The sequence below is a fragment of the Erpetoichthys calabaricus genome, chromosome 2 (genome assembly GCF_900747795.2).
Source record: "Erpetoichthys calabaricus chromosome 2, fErpCal1.3, whole genome shotgun sequence".
NCBI classification, from domain to species: domain Eukaryota; kingdom Metazoa; phylum Chordata; class Cladistia; order Polypteriformes; family Polypteridae; genus Erpetoichthys; species Erpetoichthys calabaricus.
Window position 1 is genome coordinate 135490446 of NC_041395.2, and position 21359 is coordinate 135511804.

Below are 21359 nucleotides of genomic sequence, written 5' to 3' on the forward strand. Positions count from 1 at the left end.
ACAGTTGTTTATTTCAGTTGTTCAAGTTCAACAATTGTAACAAAGGGTAATTTAATGCCTAGCCATAAAAATGGAATGACAAGAATTATTTAAATAATTAAGATGCAGCACTTCCTAGACTATCATTTCCTAACTGATCAAACAGTTTCCATCTCTTTAAGGCAGAAGGCAAAATAAAGTTAGTAATGTTGTGGAAAAAAAACTTTCCCCTATCTTTAAAGAGGGCAGTCATGAAGCCCAAGTGAGAGTGCAGAAGATTTCTTTATTTGCATAAGGTATGTACAAAGTCTCAGTCCAGTGTAGTGAGCAATCAATTAAACAATTCATCGTCTTTTATACCTTTTTATCACCATTTCCTCATTGACTAAATCACATAATCAGACTCTTAATATGCAGAACTTTATCATCTCCTCCAATCAACTAATGCCACCAGTAATTTCTGATTCATGTTGAATCATCTATTATTCTGAACACCTCTTACTGAGGGAGGGGTGTTTGCGGATCATTCTATTGATTTTAGCACCGCTTCATAGGAGGGGTGTTTGGGCTTTCCCATTAGTTTATCCTCACTTTCTGGAGGGGTGCTTGTTACTCATTTACCTCATTCTAACCTTGGAAAATCAAGTTGGTGGTTTCTCTAAGATGAGGAAGTGCTCACAAGCTTAAATTTTAAGTACCTTTGGTTAACCCTTGAGTTACCTTCAGTCCTTTTCCTTATGTTTAATAATTATTTCTGTTATGGTTTTCTTATATATATACTTGTAATAAGTTCTGACAGATTATTAAATATTAACTAAAATCTATCTCTTCCATTCAACAAACTTACTGAAGTATTTTAAAGGTGAACATTACAACATATAAAATATTTCTAAGAACTTAGGAAGTGAAGCATGAGCACCATGACATACACTACACCTTGGGTTTTGCATGCATTTTTCTTTCTAATTTTCTGCCACATTTCTATTACCCTTTTGAGGACTATTGGTAAAAATGAAGTAAACTGATCAGGACACCAATAAATAAATCCAAAAATATTTGCATTATCTTTATAAACCTCATTTTGAGATTTGTCTTTCATTCTTTTTTGCTATAGCATGAATCTGTTACTCTAGGTAAATTTTGGGGTAGCAATCAGATACTTACTCTTTCATAACTCACTGTATTTTATTTATCCACTATTTGACCCAGCTTAATTTAACTCAGAGTGGGGGTGTGAGATAATGAAAACTAATGAAGCAATCCAAGTCAGTGTACCAGTCTATTACCGGGCATATTCAACCACACACCCACATACAATCCATTTAGAATTACCAAAGAACCTGCATGACACATCTTTGGCTAATATCACATGAGAACCCACACTGACATTGGGAGAAGGTGCAAATATTTTAAAGACTGATGGCTTTGTAGCTACTCTTATTTAACAGTAGTACTATCTGTGTCTCTGAAATGGAATAAATAGGTTTGGAAAACTAATGAATAATTCATGTTTTTATAGGGTGTTACACATGCATGCCTAAGGATCACCATCCAAGCTCTTCTCAGGTATATGATACCACCCCGGGTTGAGAGGGGTGCTGCCTCTAACTGCCTTATCATTTTTTACCTCTACAGTATTGAGAAACTGCCCAGTGAGGGCAATTGACTCTGCCCCTTCTGGTCCCTGGGCTTTAAAAAGGCGACCGCCGAGAAAGGACTAATCATTTGACAGAGAGATGACCTGATCAAAGGAACTTCACATTTATCAACCTTACGATAGAGCCTGATTAACAGTGGCCACACTGTTTTGTTTTCATTTTCACACCATCATGTGTCTGTTTTATCTATAGGAACTGAGGGTAAGTGCTGAGGGCCGAGTTTGAACCCCAACAGTCTCCCATTATTTGACCCATTTTTACCTTGGATGACTACAAGGGAAGTGCATTGAGATCTTTGTCTGATTTACAATGGAAGTCTAAGAACAACTTTTATTTTGATCACACATCTGAAGTCTTTCACAGTTACAGTGATCCAGTGCAAATGCCAATGAAGCACAGCAAGTATACCCTTGGGGTATAACATTATGCTGCCACAGATTCTAAATCTTGGCCTGCCAACATGCACAAGTTTAATTCAAATAAAAAGTCAAAACATTGCAAAAACTATATTCACTGACTTCAGTCCAATAATTTTTTAACTGAGCTTAATGGTGCTAATTATTGTAACATTGATGGTTGTAATTGATTCTAAATAATAAAAGCATTAAAGGGAAGTACTTTCCATTTAAATTCAATAGAAAAAAATGACATGTTCAGCTCATTGTGATCTTCTTATTGAGTGTAATTAAATGTAAATTTAATTATTAAAAATGTTCTAGAGTGCAGTGTCAACTTTTGTACAATGGGATTGTAGATGAGTATGAGTACATGGTATAGTGTTCTCACTGTCAAGGATGACCAGTGCAGTTTTCTGTACAAATCACAATAGCACACATGAAAAGAGAGACCAGTCATAAACCTAACAGAGATAATGAAGTGCTGTCAGATTAAAGGCAATAACATCTGTTCATTTAATATCACGATACTCAATGAGCAATAAAAAGAATGGATGATAAATCTTTTTTTCTGCAGTCTTGTATGAAATATTCTTTATGCCAGAAGAATGATTTGAAAATATTTGCTTAATTCTTTTAAAATACCGCCTATCATCATTTCATTTGCCAGATATCTGCTAGAGGATTCCCACAAAGATGAATCTCCATTTATGAAGCACAGGCTGAAGCAGTCTTAATAGTATAATTATAAGATCTCTTAAATAAAAGAAACATTTAACAGCAGCCTAAAACTAAAGAATGGCTTTCAGAAACTAGTAACATTGAGGAGATTTAGAACATGCAGTAAGTTTACTTAATGGTTCAAATCTAGAAAATGGTTTCACATCGAGAGCAAAACATAACTGAATATACTGTAAATGTAAAAAAAGAGCAGCAAAGTCTGGATTGTCATGTATTTGGCCTAATTTTATTTAAATCATGATTACCAAGCCAACCATCTGACTACACATACGAGCTGCCATACATAAACAGCATCCTTTACCTTTCACTAACAGGTAGGTGCCCTTTTCACCCAGTTAATGAAAGAGGAAGTACACTTTGAAGGGCACTGAACTAGCAAAACAGCTTGCTCTAAAAATTACCTCAATGCCACTTAAGTTGTGGGAAAATTGTTAATCCACTGGGAGAGCTGAATTCAAAAATATATTACATAATACATTACAGTAGTTGGTGGGAAAGCACTTGATAAAATTTAACTCAATGTTTTGATCACAGACAAAGCAGATGGAACAAGTCAACACCTTCTCCATTTTGTTCTAATAACATATCAGTTTTAGTCTAATACTTTCTGAATGCCTTGAGTAGACAATAAATGAAATGGTAGTACCATTTGAAATTTCACACTTAACTAATCAACCATCCCTTCAAAATAAACAAGATAAATAATTGCTCCGAAGATTACATTTCATTGCACCTACAGTAAATGGTTTCTCAGCCCTGCCTTACTGAATAACCTGCAAACTCAGGAATGGTCCAACTTTACAAGTTTTTATTCAGCCAATTAATATAGTTTTCTGTCATTTCATGTGCAATTTTAAAGCTGAATGGCAACATTGTGAACATCATAGCCCCATGAAACCCCTTACCATAATGATCATGGTGAACCTGCACTCCAGCCCTCCTCAGCCTTGTTACATACATGACTCCGTCATCTCGCAATACATCATATTCACATGTCACGATGTACGTTTTTGGTAAAACTCGAAGTTTATCATCATCGACCAGGAGGGGTGAGGCTCTGGGGTCTGAGATGCTTTCAGATAGGTCCTTACTGTCAAAGTAGGGATCTGAGTATGTGTATTTTTGGCGATAATTCTCTGGTAGATAAATGCTCCAATTTGCAAACTTCATGAGCTGAATGGATTTTAAACTGTTATGTCGATTTTCCAACATGGCATAGTAGAGAGTTTTGTCACTGGTGAAGTACTCACTCCAGAATCTAATCATCATCACCTTTGGTAGAATAGGCATGTATTCATTCTGCTGATATGAAGGTGTCTGCATGTCAAGTGCTTGAAGAACAGGGTAGAGAAGAGCTTGAGCCTTTAGATCCAGTTTGATGTCACGGTCTTCTTGAATCTATAAAATAGTTTTTTTTGTATTTTTAAAAATAGTACTTAAAAATTTTTCATGCACACATGAAGACACTCATTGAAATAGTTGGTATTATTACTTGAAAGGGAAATATGCAAGTAAATCAAAAAAGGAAAATTAGAGTAGCCTGTCTTAAGCAGCGGGTACTGGAATTCTGTGTGGGTCTCATTTTCAAGGACTATACCTGCAACAATAAAATCACACCCATACCACCCCATCACATTACTCAATTTTTACAGCAAGTTTTAGTAGCCGACTTCATCTACATAATCTTAGCAATTTGTGAGAAGTTGTGGTACACCCATATGACCAACTGCCCTGACTAAAGCAAGCAGGTGTGATTGTGTCTTAAGTGACAGAGGTGGGTTGAGGTGGAATGTGTGCACAGTAAAAGAGCTGATAACCAATGAGGACAATGAATATAATGCAGCTGCAAGGATTAATAAATGTGGGTGTCATAGACTTTGCAAGCAGAAGAGAGAATCATTTGTCTGATATCTCATGTTTTATGTACCACAACAGAATGGAAAAAAGTAAAAATGAGCCAAGATTGAGGCTGAAGTCAACATAGCTTGAAAGCGCCATCTCTGTCAGGCAGCACATTATTGCTGTCAGAAAACGGAGCAAGCTCATGATATTTTGGAAATATGATACTGTGCTGGAAAGTTGGCATGTAATTTGTTATGCCCTGCAATTTCTAGACATGTAATCTGACATCCTCTGGCAACAAGATCAGCAACTGTAGTTGTTAAGTTTTACATCTCCTCTAAGCAGAAGCTGTGTAATGAGATTCCCATCTTAAGATAGAGAGTGGCTGCCCACAACCCACAGTAGGAAAAGAGGCATGAAAAAATGAAACGGTGTCCAGTCACTAAACTGAGCCCACCTGCACATTTTGCAGTAATTTTACATTTTTCAGTTCTCTCAATCCACAGGTTTCTTATACTCATTTTGATTGATCTGAAGATCCTTTGAGTCAGTTCTACCACATCATGAGCAATGGGTTTGAATTTCAAGCCCCTTTGCTACCTGTGTAAATTTTGCACAATTACAATGCCTGTGTAGATTTTCCACCAAAGACAGGCCATTTAGCCTAATTGGTTATTTAAAATCGCTCCTTATGAAGGTTTGGCACAGTAGGCCCTACGATGGACTGAGACCCCTGACCAAAACTGGTTCTTGCCTTATTGCAGGGAGAGATTCCACCCATTCCCAGTGCAATCCTGATAAAAACAGATTTGACAATATTATGTTATATTATGTTATGTTACGAAGTTGTTGTTTGGAATAAAGAACAAAAAAATTAACAGACATTTAGCTTCACATAATAACACTGGCTTCAACAGTATATTATTTTCATTAATGAATCTGATTTAAAACATTTGCCTGTTCATACAGTTGCCAGAACCAAATTACCTAACTGATACACACACACACATTAATCTGAATGAACATACCTGCTGAGCAACTGCAGCTGCCATATTTCCTCCCGCACTATCTCCAGAAAGAGCAATTCGAGTGGCATCCACAGAATACTGGGCGAGGACCTGTTCTTGCAGAAAGTGTTTCACTGCATGGTAAGCATCATTAAATGGAGTGGGAAAATGGTGCTCTGGGGCCAATCTGTACCTGCAAGGCAAGAAGAAGAGATACATTTTCAGTAGTGTTTCTGGACCTGTGGTTTATTAAAATACCTGCTTCAAGTGTCCTACACTTATGCTGTGCAGTATTAGTTCAAGTACTGTAAGTTAATGTTTCTATGTGTTCAAAAGAATTCTGTACAGCTGCCTTGAACACTTCTGTCTGTTTATCTATCCTTCATTTGATCTCTTCATTCATTTATGACCCATTCATTTCAGCAAAGATTCACTGGGAGGCCACACCTATCTCACCATTATTAAATGTAAGGGAAAAACATGTGTGGATGAATTTTTTGTGCTATAGTTGCATGAAGAATTCATCCATAAGTTGATCGGTATTGTACTAATATTTGAGGATTACTAGCAATAAATGAATACATTTAATGAACAGGTAGGGTTAAGGGTGCTTGAATCCTTCACAAAATCCATCCTGCTTTTATATGACTGTAACACCTTTAGTAGAACAGGCCTCTCCTACTGGTCTGCACAACCTACATTTCATTAGAGTGACTAGTATTAAAAATGCTAACTGCATTGTGAATAAAAGAGCGCTTAAAGATGTTGCTTTTGAGTCTTGGGTATGTAAACCTGGAATCTGATGGCAAAGACCGAAAGAATGAAAGCAGAGGATGGTTGTTATGTGATAGAGTTAAGCTGGCCTTCTTTCAAGGCTTTTCCTTCTAAATGGCAGCTCTCAAACATTAATGAATGGTAGTCACACTCAAGTATAAATTTGCTTGCTTCAGTCATGGGCCTGTCCCCATCATGTTCTACCACCACAGTTTTAGACCAGGTTTCTTATGTGAATATAGAACTCATCCCATACTCATCCTTGAACACCATTGCCTTCAGCAATAAATTAACATGCCTATGGGTTTGAAAGCTGTAAAACAGGGGTCCTCAGGTTGTTCCTGGAGAATGATAGAAAGTACATCTTTGTGTTCCGAAACAAATTTATTTATTGGAAGTCAGTTACTGTTGCTTACATTTTGGTAACTCAAGTGTTACGATTCTAAATGCTTTTTTTTTTTGTCTTAAACAGCTGAATTCTGTTTTGAATTGGTTCTTGATTTCTTAGCCAGCTGTCAATTTACAATTAGATGCAAATAACAAAAGAGACAAAAGTTCTAATCTAACTTGGTCCAATTTACACCTTTGTCTGTTTGTCATGAAAATAACTGACAAACCATTTGGAGGAAATATTTGTTAAGGCAAAATCATATAAGAATGACCAGGGGCCTCATGTATAATGCTGTGCATAGAATTCACACTAAAACATGGCGTATGGACAAAAGTGGAAATGTGCGTATGCACAAAAAAATCCAGATGCATAAATCTGTGTGTACACCAAGTTCTACACACTTCTTTTTACAAATCCCAACGAACAAGAAATTTAATACATATACACGGGCCTACAGCCCCACCCCAAATCCTCCCAGAATTTTGCATATTTTAATATGCAAATCAACAAAAATATCACCATCAATTCAGTGTTTGGTTAAAAAACAATGGAAAAGGCACATGAAAAAAGAAGAATTTCAGAGAATACTAAGTGGAGGCAAGGACAAATGTACTATTTGTTGGCTTACGCAGTGGTATAAGCAACAAAAGCGTTGTGGAGACACTTGAAGGTTTAAGTTCAGAAAGTCGCACAGTACCCAAAAGAAAAAAGAAGTGGTCAGATGTCACAGTCAACATGAAAAGGCGAGTCATAGCCCACCGTCTGTTTATTCTGTTTCAGACAATATTACAAAAGCTGACCCCTGTGCAATGTTCAGGCGGTGATGGTGCTGCTATGCTGAGCATGTCTTCAGGCACTGGCTGCCCACACACCTCTGCCTTGGAAACTGCTGGGAAGTCATCTGGCTGTGTGGTGACGGATGCTGTTCTAGAGTCACAAAAATGTAATAGTGGATGTTGTCAGATATGTGGCCAATGAACTAAGGAATATAAGGGCTGTACTATGTTATACCACAAGTTAAATGAACTGGTTAAAAAATAAATGCTGCATCTGATTACCTGTTTTTACATTCAGATAATCACATTCAAACAAATGTTGTAATGCTGTCTGACCTAGTTGATCATTTGGTGGGTCAGCGTCAGGTTCATCATAATGCATCTCTTCAGGTACATACTTGCACATTGCAACACATTTTCTGTGCACTATATAGCAGCACATTAATAGAGTGGAAATGCTTTCTATTTACATAAGCAAATACATTCTCTGAAGGTGCCTTTATAGTGTAGTGATGGCACCGAGTGCCACAACAGATTGATTCTCTGCTCTTTACTTTGAAGTGACTCGATATCCTTAAAAGAACTGCTTGCCTTTTGCGGCACTAGTTGGAAAAAGAACCTTAGACTGTGTGGATCTGCCATTTCTATAGGTTCTCCAGCTATATATGATGTAATGCCAGCTCATTCTTTTAGTGATTCGTCTTTGGTTGATGTAACTTGTCCAGTGCCATCGCAATAGCAATGTACATGCAGTTGACCACTCTGATTACATAATACCATCCTATACAGCTTGGCATGGTGTACCTGATCGGTCAGCAAGTTCACATTGAAAAGCTCCTGTGGCTAAAAACCTGAAAGTGGATAGAACTTTCAAATGAGCAGGTAGAGCGCAATTCCTCAAATTCTGCCTTTGTAAAGCCGGTGCCAGTTCAGCACAGAGCTCCAAAAGGACTGCTCTTGGAAATCGCAATCGACTTAGAAGCCAGTCATTGTCATCTGTAAATACGCGCTCTCTCCTAATTCTACCATTTGCAATGTCTTCTAACAATGATAAAGCAGCCATGCAAGTTGGAATAGTTTGGCCATTCCATCCACCATTATATTGTTGTTATAGAATGATTACAATCAAATGAATTAAATTTGTAAACGATATGCAATTAATTTCGTACATTTGATAAAACCTGCATCACAGATGTGAATCTAAAAAAGAAAAGCAGACCACAGAAACTGTAGCATTGGTTCAATGAAGGGTGCCACCAGTTTGCAAAACCAAGCAGAAACTTATGTACGCATGGGAGGACCCTGCCATGAAAATGTGCGTAGCTTTACGCCAAGTTTAGTTTTTATACAACCCAATGTGAGCATGGAGACGGGTGTACACAACATTTTTGTGCTTACGCACCATTTATACATGAGGCTCCAGATGTGGTAGAATGAAAAGCATCAGCAAACTCAAATAAGTTTTGTAATTGTCAAGAACTGGCTTCTGAATAAGCAACTGGGTTTGAACAAAAACCTGTAGATATTATAGCACTCAGGGACTGAACATGACTCCTTCTACAAAATGTAAAACTTGGAATTCTTTCTTGAGCATACTTTTCAGTAAGTGCCTTGTGGCTTTGAAAGTGATTGCTTTGTCTTTACTTTTCTCCACAAGTGTTCTTACAATATATATGTGTATATTCCACCAAGAAATTGGAGTAAGTAACAGAATAATAATACAATATCCACTGACCATGTAAATAGTTTATTCATTTAATTAAGGTAAAGGGCAGAGTGTACGCCATTTTGAATATTTAATTGTATTCTAAATGTATACTGTTTGCGGGTAAAACAGAAAATATATAGTATGTCTCTCCTTGTGTGCTGCTTGAAGGAAGAAAGCAGATTTTTGCATTTAATTTTTTTTTTTTTTTTTCAAACACTCAAACACTCACAGTAAGGAGACCTGGGTTCACTTCCCGGGTCCTCCCTGCGTGGAGTTTGCATGTTCTCCCTGTGTCTGCGTGGGTTTCCTCCAGATGCTCCGGTTTCCTCCCACAGTCCAAAGACATGCAGGTTAGGTGCATTGGCAATCCTAAATTGTCCCTAGTGTGTGCTTGGTGTGTGTATGTGTGTGTGTGTGCCCTGCGTTGGACAGGCGCCCTGCCCAGGGTTTGTTCCTGCCTTGTGCCCTGTGTTGGCTAGGATTGGCTCCAGCAGACCCCCGTGACCCTGTGTTAGGATATAGCGGGTTGGAAAATGACTGACTGACCGACTTCTTTAATGCTTAGTTTTAGATTCAAGAGACATAGTTCCAAAGTAAAAAGCTGGCAGCAAGTCTAACTATCTGTTTATCTAGCATTTTTGTGCATCAGACTCAAGTCTCAGTGAACTTTCTGTATCACTAGAGGGCAGTAATTTTCTCTTCAGTCTTGGAACACTAATACTATCAACTTTAACAGATTCAATCTGCTTATATTATCAAACCAGCTTCATCCAATTTAATGTCACATGGAGCCAGAGCCTCTTACTGGAGCACAGGGCAGGTCACAAACATGGACGTGGCCTTATATAAAACATAGGTAATGGGGGCATAGAAACAGGACTACAGAGTGCCTGAACATTCCCTGATTGGTGTGTCTATTAACTAATGCATTCTTGTTTTACATTGTGCTAAATATTAATTGAACATGAAAGTAAGAATTTCACTCTAATCCATACATGTGATAATGCTACTTCTAAAATGTACAGTTTGTTTCATTAAAATAAATAGGTAGGTCAATTACAGCATGAAATGTGGGAGCAACACTATCAAAAATTGCAGAAATCCAGATATATATCTTTATATATACAAGCTGCCTTCATTAGTTTAATTTTTGTCTATATGCAACATGGGTTCCTATCCACTGCTGGTGCAAAGGAGAAACGTGCAACCAGAGTGATCACTTAATCTCACTAATCAAGAAATTGTCTGTCTCCAAGGGAAACAGATCATTCCTTATTCTGTCATTGGCAGTTCTTTTTCATTAATCAATGAATGTATAAATTGACCAATTAATTAGAATTATGTGATTGTGTAAGGTTTAGTATGTAACAGAGCAGACTAGTTATTTATGTTATTTGATTTTAATTTTTCAGTGATGATACTTTTCATGCTACAGTCACTCTTAGTAAATAATCAGTTGTTTACATGAGGGCTGGTTGAAAACCAATGAGACTGTCCCTGTTTCTCTTTCAGTGAGGTAGACATGGGAATGCTCTGCAGGTGTTTGTGAATGGCATACATCGATGTGTGTGAACCTGCAATTGGACCACCACAGTCTTCAGCGTTCTGTCACAGCAAGTGGAAGCAGCTCATATGTGTTGTCATGGTGGATGGAAATAACATTCTTGTGAGAGAATGGCAGAGGTATAGGATTGAATTTTGTGTTGAGCTTGGGAAGAGCAGTAATGAAACTCTTAAATTGTTGCAGCAAGCTGAATATCGATGGTGGAAGCAGGTTAAGGTCAGCAACACATTGTAGATGAAGCCAGTTCAGGGATTCTATCCTCTGTAATTACAGATGTGAAGATTGCCAAGGCTAACTAACTGTTATAAAACTAAACATAATAAGTGCCAATTTGACTGTAACTTGGCCCTGTATAAGTCAGAATGGGTGTGTGAGTGAAGATTGGCTACTGCCTAGTAACTCATTCTGGTCGAGACAGTATTCTTCATCTGTGAAATGAAAACAAGTGTAACAGATGATAGGTGGATGGATACATGAATTAACTGTTTTTAAATATAACTGGTAATACACACAGGTATTTCAGTGCTTAGAATTTACTGTATGTACTATGTTAGAAGTAATACTGTAAATGTTTTGGCCTGTATCATTTAATTGTAATATCCATTTGGTTTTATTCGACTTATCCAGTTCTTCTGTATGTTGTGGCAAGCTACTTCCTGTCCTGGGATCAAACTCCCTTTGATGAGTTGGCAGTCCATCAGAAGATTCACAAAATCAAAGTGTTAGTAGTTGAAATAACCATGTATTTGACACAGACTCATACAATCACAGAGAAAGAGGAGAACGTAAAAAATCCATAAAAGGACTGTTCTGGCCCAGAATCAATCCACAGTCGCAGTATGGTTGCTACACACAGCCTGTCACAATTAGTCACAATTTTATCTTGGAGTGACTATTTATTGTGAAAGAAACAACAGCAACAACTTTTATTTATATAGCACATTTTCATGCAAACAATGTAGCTCAAAGTGATTTACAAGATGAAATAAAAAAGAAGTTAATATAAAACATAAAAAATCAGATTTGGCAATAATATTATACAGTATGTAACAAAGAATAAGAAAAGAAAGAAAAGAAACGATTCTGAACAATGGCACTGTAATGAAAATGATGCAAGTCTCAGCAAATGAGTTAAAAATAATAACAGTAATAAACATTGTTTTTATGTTGTACTGTATATTCTACCTATTTTCATTGCGCAGACTCCTGGTTAGCAAATCCTATTCCTCTTTGGGAAGATTTGACATTACTTATTTTTTTCATATGATTCTGCTAGCTCTGATGCTTTATTTACATCACTGTATAACAATATGTTATCCCATATGCTGTCTACAGGCTTACTTCTGGTCAGCATAAAATGGGTTTTGCTGTGAGTCAGCCACGTTTACTTTCCTAGCCAAAACCTAAGCTGTTAAAACAATCAAAAAGGTAATGAAGTAGAAGGAAATGATCTTCCTTTGTTCCTTTGTATTTTTCCTTTTTAATTACAGACCTGTTATCTATGTAAGCCTTTACCTGTACAACTTTAATTTCTATTCTTAAAGTCTCCAAGTTCAGAAAATAATAATTACTTTTGACGGAATAGCTTAATTCTTTTTTCCAATTCTCAATTTTCTCATAATAGTTGACATAAACCTAGCCACAGGGTACAGATTCCTCCGAGTCTAATGGTTTATGAGTTTTTATTGCTGCTCTTGAAATAAATTTTAATTTCCTACAGCTACAAATGTATCACATAAATCAGGCACTTCAACAATTTGTTTCAACCGGAGGATTTAAAAGCAAGGGAAAGGAGCAGCATGCTAATGCATTGGTTAGCACTGCTGTTTCTCTGCTCCAGACTCCTAGGACTGAATCCTAGTCACTGTAAGGAGTTTTCACTTTCTCCCCATTTCTGTGTACATTTCCCCCCATACGCCAAACACTTACAGGTTGGGTTTCCTGGCCAGTCTGAATTGGCCCTGAATGTATGTTTGTGTGTGAGCAGGAGTGTATCCTATAAAAGATTGATACTTTTTCCAGGATTAGTTTCTAGCATGTGCCCAAGTCCCCACTGGCACTGAACTAGGTAAAGTGTTAGGAAATGTGTAACTGAAAAGACTGCATACCATGACCATTCACTTAAGACAGCCATTGAAAGGTAACCCCTCTGCCAGTAAGGTACTTTATGCACCGTAAGTGTAATTACAGCCAACATTATTTCCTATACACCGCTACCTAAATAAGCATTAATTATCACTTGAACTGGCTATTGCAGTTTCTTATTTATCTCACGGATATCTTTGGAAAATTTAAGGCTATTTTAAAACAGTTGAATTCAGAGCTGCATAAACTAACAGATTAATAAATTTAAAATAAGGTGGCAAAAATGTTCATAAGTTAACACAGTGGTTCTCAAAGATGGGTGGCAAATGACCCAGTGATGGTGTACGAATGCCCTCAGCAGCACCTATCCTGTCTTTGTGAATGTTAATGAAAACTTTAAGATCTTTAAAGAGACTTTAAGGTTCGTTATTTTGAAAGATGAAAACATTATAGTGCCATTAAAATGACAATAAAACAAATGATGGAGTAGCCTAAAAGGAAGAAACCCCTCAAGCCTTCTCAGAAGCAGCTGCCTCACAAGTGATGGGTGCCTCACAATGCTTTGCTCATATTTCCATCACAAGGCTATCTATACTTAATTAAATGTACAATGTAGTATGCGTCAGTTTTTCCATCTGTTTTATACCACTATATCTAATCATCTTTCAAGGCGTACAGGTGCTTTGAAAGTGGAATCATTTGAAAGTGTCAGGTAAAGCAGAACAAAATCAAATGCCGCCAGCTGGCAATGTTTATTTCCAAATCACTGGCTCAAAATGGCTCCATTTTACAATGAATTACGCAATGGTTCCAAATCAGTTGATACTGGAATCAGCATGTAAATATACACATAGAAAGGATAGGTGGTGTTGTAGCTTTACTTGAGCATAGAAAACTAAAAGACAGAACATATTCACCCAGAAAAGATGAAGACAAGTATCTGGGAGAGGAAGAGAAAGGGCAAGAATCCAGATGCAAGCTGAAAGAGCTGTTAGGAGACAACTATGAGGAACAGAGATCTCTAATGACATATGAGCAATTATTGTGAGGCTGGACTGTAGGTGCAGTCTTATGTGCCATGTACACTATGTGTGTAGCTTCAATTCTTTAGATATTCATGAATGAGAATCGGTACAGCACCCCACTGCAATACCTGTATGTTATATAAAGTAACGGAGTTTGACTAAATTGAATAAAACAGTACAGTTCACCTTGTCCAAATAGTGCACTACTTTAAATCTGTTCAGCAGAAATACAGTAGACCTGTGTTTCCAAAGAACTGAAAGAAAAACTATAGTTGGTGGGTCATCCAAAGTGTTCAGTGCTGGATAATAGGCAACAATTGTTCAGATGTTGCAACCAAACAGTGCCATATGTTTGAATGAAATACTGGCACTTGTAATTGCAGACCATTATTTTTCAAATAATCATATTACTAGTGTAAGGGCAATTTGATTTGGTGTTGAAATGCCACCACATGAAACAGATCTAAACAATAGCCTTGGATAGAAAGAGTGACAGCGTTAAGTAAGTGAGGTATCTGTGTGCACAGGTAAGCTGTCAATATTTTGCATATATCTCAGGATTACAAAGAAGCACTATATTCCTTTGCCTGCACTCCTCCATGCTTCACACTGTCTTCTCTGTTATGATTTTTGTGATTACAGGGAATAATAGAACTGGTATCGAATGCAATACCAAATAAATTTATCTGTGTTGAATAAATTGGCTTCAATATGTCTAAGACAAGGGGATGTGAGAGGAATGTTATAAGGCAAGTGTATAGGTACCAGTTTTGAAAAGCGGAAGCATTATCATGTGCAATTTAACATCACATGCACAAGTGTTAAGATGTATTTCTAATATGACTCTTTTGCTCTTGATCTTTTCAGACAATTTGTCATGTCCAAGGAGGAATGAAATGCGATGATCAATGGTCCATACTACGGTGTCATATGGGACAATGTATCCTATTGTCCTTGTCCTGTGATGACAGACTTATTTCAGGAGCATCCATGCATGACAATGGAATTACTTGCACCATACTGTCAGTCAGTCAGTCATTGTCCAACCCGCTATATCCTAACACAGGGTCACGGGGGTCTGCTGGAGCCAATCCCAGCCAACACAGGTCGCAAGGCAGGGACAAATCCTGGCAGGGCACAAGCCCACTGCAGGGCACACACACACACACACACACTAAGCACACACTAGGGACAATTTAGGGTCAACAATGCACCTAACCTGCATGTCTTTGGACTGTGGGAGGAAACCGGAGCACATGGAGGAAACCCACGCAGACACAGGGAGAACATGCAAGCTTCACGCAGAGAGGACCCGGGAAACGAACCCGGGTTTCCTAACTGCGAGGCAGTAGCGCTACCACTGCGCCACCGTGCCGCCCTCCACCATACTGTGCTTTTCTTAATTCTATCAAAGATCATTTTTCCTCCTGAAATACAAGGTATATAACAAGCATCTTTATAATAAAATGATTCTAACAGATGCTTTGACTGAGTAAAGTAAACACTGTGTCAGGCTGTCATTTAATAAGGTATTTCCTTCATTGTATCACTATGGAGCACATTCAATGTGATGCTGATGAAACCATGGGGCCCAACACTAAGCCGAAAACAGATTAAAGATGGCCATTATTGTTTTGTATTGTATGCTTTTTTACTAGTACTAAAAATGAGTGAGCAGTTTTGTCTTTGACAGACTGTGTGCAGGTTTTCATTCTTGCATCTTATTATGTTAGTCCATTGTTGTTCGCACTCATGTTTGGAAATGCAATCATTACATTTACAATAATGGAGTAAATGGCATGATTTATAGCATTGCATGCATTAAGCAAAAAGCATCACATCATATTACTAACTACAATGTTAATGTTATGCCCCAGTGAGAAGGCTGGATGGCGTCTGGTCAGTGCTTAGCTGTTGAGTGCTTGAATGTGTTAGTGAAATAATGTTCTGTGCTGCTGTCTTGATTGGATATTTCACTTTTGCTTTAAGTATTTCTTGTTTTGATTGGCTGAATCAGTTTTTCTAAGCATATTAGTGTTTTGTGGGCCATGTCGACTGCTTTGAGAATCTGGCTACTGTTGTGACCAGTGTGGTTTAGCAACTGAGAACATTTTTAATTTAACATTACTTAGATCCTGCAGAGGAAGAAGGAGAGATTATGCTTACCATTTTAATGTCAAAGAGCCCTTTTCATTTACAGCTTTATGTTTTTCATTGCACAGATTAATATTCATAAGCTTCATTTGAAGTGTCTCAGACTTCAATAGTATTGTGGGATTTGTGTTTTTTTGGAAATTTTCTTTTTTGAAATGGTAGTGCACTTTTAGACATCTGTGAACTCTTGTCTTAACACAAAATTTCAAAGCTTTGGCAACAGATTCATCATAGAGTCCTGATACACTGGAAATAACAATTCAAATAATTTGTCTGAATTAGGGATGTAAACAGTTAGCCATTTTGGGGTAACTTGCATTAAGAGTTTAAATTAAATAATCTTATTGATAATTTGACTTATTTAAATAGGCGTTGGAAAAATTTAATTGGCTGATACAGATCTCCTATTAGCCATATTGTTTATTAAAATAGACACATGAAAGCAGTATTTAAGCTACACGTCAGATTGTTTTACATCTAATCTGGAGCAGAATGGACAACTAGAGCAAAAAATGTGCTGAACATAGCTCAGTGTGGGAGCATTTAGACTGAAAGTGTGAGGAAATTCACAGCAAATTATGCTAAAACACAAAAGCATGCAAACTACAAAACATACAAAACTAGCAAGGTGTTTGCAAAGTTGTATAGCAGCAATGTACCATAATGGCAGAATGGGTAAAGAAATACTTTAATGAGTGGTATTCACAGAAAATCGCACAGATAGTGTGTACAATGAAAGAACAACATATGTTAGGGAGTAATGTGGTTGACAACAAGTACATTCAGCAGCCAGTCAATGTACAGGCTCTGCCACCATCCATGTAGGAAATATTTTATTGAGAAGATACACGAACTAGAATCCCAGCTAGCCATAGTCAATAAGCTCACACTTACAATTGATTTTCTGGATGTACTTAGAGCTTATATAATAATAGCACTCCAGTACAAGACTGGCAGATTAATTCAGTCGTAGGCCTACTACAACCACAAACGTTATAACCAAACATACAGTACGTCTGACAGCCTTACACAAAAACAAACTGCTGTCATGAAGCAATGTGGTATCACAGAGAAGATGGTTGTGTGTGTTCATGATTACACTTGATAAATTATGGTCACTCATTTATCCACCTCAATGAATTAGGCCTTGATAGCATGTTTCACATGTACATGGTAAGTGCAGTCAATGAGGAACATAAAAAAGGCTATCTGAGCACAGGGGCGGTTTGGCCATTAGGGCATTTGGGCAATGCCCGGTTGGCCGCGGACTCTGGTCTGGTCATGGGCTGGCCATTTCATGAAATAAATTTTATGTACTGGTTACTGTTTGAGATTAAAATTAATTTTCTACACTACTAAACATTATCTGTCCGGTATTGTGATTTATATAGTCCTATATAATATACCGTATTACGTCATCAAGTTGTTTTAGTTGTCAGTACACAATGTTGCAGCGAAAAATTTGGTCAGAACTGCCTTTTGCCGATTTCTGTTTTGATACCGCTACATTTTAGTTAGCATATACAGTACATTATTGGAATTTATTTTATCTCAAATCTAGGATATAAATTCTTCAGTACTAATAATTAGTTTAGTTTATGTATTATGCATTTTGTTGTTCTCTGGTCATCGGCATGAGTGATAATTAGTGGTTTTCAGCTGCGATTATTAGTATGATGAAATAAAGTTATAAAGCAAAGGATAGGAATTTTTCATATTAGGACAGAACATTTATAGTTTATCGTTAAGTTAATGGAACATTTCAATCATGTGAGGTTTTCATTATAACCTCGGTTATAATTTATTCCATTGTAAATGAGCAGCTACTAGCCTACTAGTGTACTGGCACTTGGACATGGCATTGGACATGTACTCTAATAATGTGTAAGCCATGTTACTAAATTTTTATTTTTCATTACATTTTATTTCTAAGTATGTCATCAAATTTTAAGTTGTGTCTAAACAACAGTGTACAGATTAAGTTTGGCAACAGTTTAGATAGAGTTCATTCATAGGCTCATAACAAGTAGCGAGCCGCATACTCATCACAAATTATAAGAAAATTACAATGACTAATGGGCCGAGTGGGTTGACCTCGTCACCTCACTCATTGAAGGATACCCGGGCCGGTTTTGAGACCCAGTCTGCTCCTGCCTGAGCATATCTAGAACACTGTTGCAATCAGAGCGGCTGCTCTTGGATGTCAACCTGCCAGTTACTGGGTTGCACATGCAGCTGACTCTTAATTATATATATATATATATATATGCTCTTATTTGTAAACAAAAAAGTATATAAAACTACTAATGTTAATGTTCATAACATGACATTATTATTTTCTATGTTATTAAAGCAGGATGTTTCTTTTTTTCAAATTATCAGCCAAGCAAAGGGAGTCAACTATCAAATATAAAATGTGATTAAAATGTGGACCCCTAGTCAGAAAAATTAAAAACTTTAAGTTGTGTAAAATAAGATTTTGTTTATGGCAGCTTATTCATGCCTTTCAAAAGAAAAAATATAGTGTAATATTTTGCAGTAATGTTAAAGTATTTTGTTTTTTCACAAAGATATTACCAGCTGCTGTCAGAATCATTGTGCACACACATGCTCTGGTCATCTGATGACAGCCAGTGAGGGTGAGTGATTAGAACTGAACAGATATTGTTAGTATATAGGTAATCCTGCATGTGCTGACAGTTACATTAAATCTGCCCAGTTTAGAGCTGCATCAAGCCAGTGATTATTATTGGTGTAAGGCAAGAATCAACTGAGGTGGAGTGTGCACCAGTTCTTTGCTGGGCTCAGTTGCAGAGTGAAACAGAAAAAAAAAATGGTTTGCTAAGTGCAATCCAGTTACAGCAATCTAAACATAAAATATCAGTTTAGTTTTAGCCCAGTTAGTTGCTATATACATTTTGAAACATTGTGATCTGATGGTGCAGTGGCCAGTGTTCCTATCACAAATCTTTGGGGGCTCGAGTTGTGGATGGAAAAAGGGGATGGATGTAATTTACTTCACAAAACATAAAAGCAACACATGAATTGCAAAGCTATACTGACACATGTCCAGTATTCAGTGTACCAATCAATCAGTAAATACATAGGGAGAATGTGCAAACTCCATGCAGACTCTGGTGCTATGAGGCAGGAGTGCTAGCTTTGCACTACCATTTCACCTATATTAAAACATATGTACCAAGCTTGCTAAACTTTAATCTGATTAAAAATTAAATGTGCAGTATTCCTATTATGTCTTTTCAGTTTGTCACTTGATTGCACTCTTTGTGCATGCTTAATCTTTCCCTCAGCAGCAGTCACTAAATAACCAAAGCACATACTTGCATGATATTACCCACAGCAGCAAACAGTATCTTTGCTAAATAATGCAATTCTTTTGTGAAATAACAATACTTTTAAGAAATAACTCAATAAAAATATTTTTGAGCTATAGGAATAATGTTCCACACCCCATTTAAAGGAGATAAATGTAGAAAAATCAGGAAAAAAAATTGCCTACCCATTAATTGCCTGTTTCCTCACCATGAGATAATCAGTAACAAATGTTGCAGTTAGTCTTTGCAAATCTGACAGGGGTGGAGCGTCAAAGATGTTGTTAATCAAAGTCTGGGCTACTGTACAGGCTTAAGTAAACAATTTCCAAGGCAGAAGCAAAGCATTAGAGGGAAAATACTCTTGACAATTAATAAGTAGCATTGAAGCCTTAGGAGAAAGTGAACCAAATGGTATTTCTGCAATGATTCATCAAGAAAAAATAGAATGAAAGTGTTTATTGGCCCAGGGAGTGCAGAGAATTCCATGGAATTCCACCAAACTGTCTTAAAAGTTTAATTTGGAAATTTGAATTGTGAAAAATCTATCAAGATCCTGATACTGGGTGGTAGATATTCATTTTGGCACAGGTGAATAGTTTATTAGACATTTTAAAGTTCATATAGGGTTATACATTTTGAAGATGCATATCTTCCAAATCATGGTATTTTGAGGGAATTTTGAAATATTGCTAAGTTGTCAAAATTTTCCTGGATAGTTACCAGAGACAATCATTCTGTGATCTCACTCCTTTAGCACATTTATGGTTATAAATCATCTACATATTATTCCTGGAATCAGTTCCCTTTTCAGGGACCTTAAGAGGTTTTAAGCAAAATCTGCAAACATTTACACAAGGCCTACAATACCTTGTAGGAATTGCAAATCGTAAGCATTATTTCTGTTTCTTTTTTTAATTGGACAGATTGGTTTATTGGTAAAGAATTTGATAATTTGTGTTATTCCACAATAAAATTAGCAAAACATTGTGTACGTTTCTTGACATTTATTGGCTATAGGTCAGAGGCTATTATCTTGCCCTCTTGAAAGCTCATAGTCCCATAAAACACTCTGGATGCTCAATTAGGATCTGCGTGGCCTCGTACTCTATAGTCTTCTCATTAGCACTTTCTTAGAAACATGAAGAATGCACTTTCTAAACACAGTTATGTGATTCTGATTCTTTATTTCATTGACAGCCAGTTCTTCTATGGGGTTTCCAATAGATCCAATACCTTATTCACATCATTACATTATAATGCATATTCCCATATTGTCCCTGCCAATTCACCTCCAGTCCTTGAGTGGGTATAAAAGTAGCAGTGGCACTAATGAGCAATGCTTAGCATTCAGTTAAACCAAAAATGCAGTCACATTCAGAATAGAAATAAAATGGTTCTTTTGTTTACGGAATTCACATTTGTTTTACGCTTTTAAAGTCATGTTTTACTTTATCCCAAAAGAATTTATTGTCTCCTACCTGGGAGCTGACTGTCTATCCAGTGTAATTTCATTTTTACCTCTTAAAAATCTCAGAAAATCTGCAGAAAATAACCATTATTTAATTCATATTTTCCACCTACAATTTGACAGGGAAAAATTAAACATTCTTTAAAAATGTATCTGCAAACATCTAGAGGACAAATAATTCAGTACTTACTCGACTGATACTACAACAGCATTCAGCTCTGCAGCTGTCCGTCGAGACAGGAGATCATAGGGAGCCATCTCTTAAAAAAGAATGAAAAACAAAATGGCAGCTTTAGCAGGTCTGCTCTCTATGTGGAGTTTACACTTTACTCTTGTTACCTTAAGTGGTAACTCTAGGTTGTCTTGGGACTGAACATAGTTAGTGTTTGAAAATAACCTGTTAAGTGGATGGTTGGCCAGACACACACTGCTTCCAATTTTGCTTCCAATGCTACTA

At 37.0% G+C, this 21359-nt stretch overlaps 1 protein-coding gene across 1 annotated transcript in view; it reads right to left on the reverse strand.

Moving 5' to 3' along the window:
• Positions 1–2961: 2961 nt before the first annotated feature.
• The window catches only part of aadac (arylacetamide deacetylase), a 33610-nt gene continuing 15212 nt past the window's right edge, over positions 2962–21359 (reverse strand). The window contains exons 3-5 of the mRNA XM_028792057.2: positions 21093–21162; positions 5644–5815; positions 2962–4171 (exon numbers count right to left, since the gene is read on the reverse strand). Coding sequence (XP_028647890.1) covers positions 3572–4171; positions 5644–5815; positions 21093–21162 — 842 coding nt within the window. The 3' untranslated portion in view covers positions 2962–3571. The remainder of the gene's footprint in view (positions 4172–5643; positions 5816–21092; positions 21163–21359) is intronic.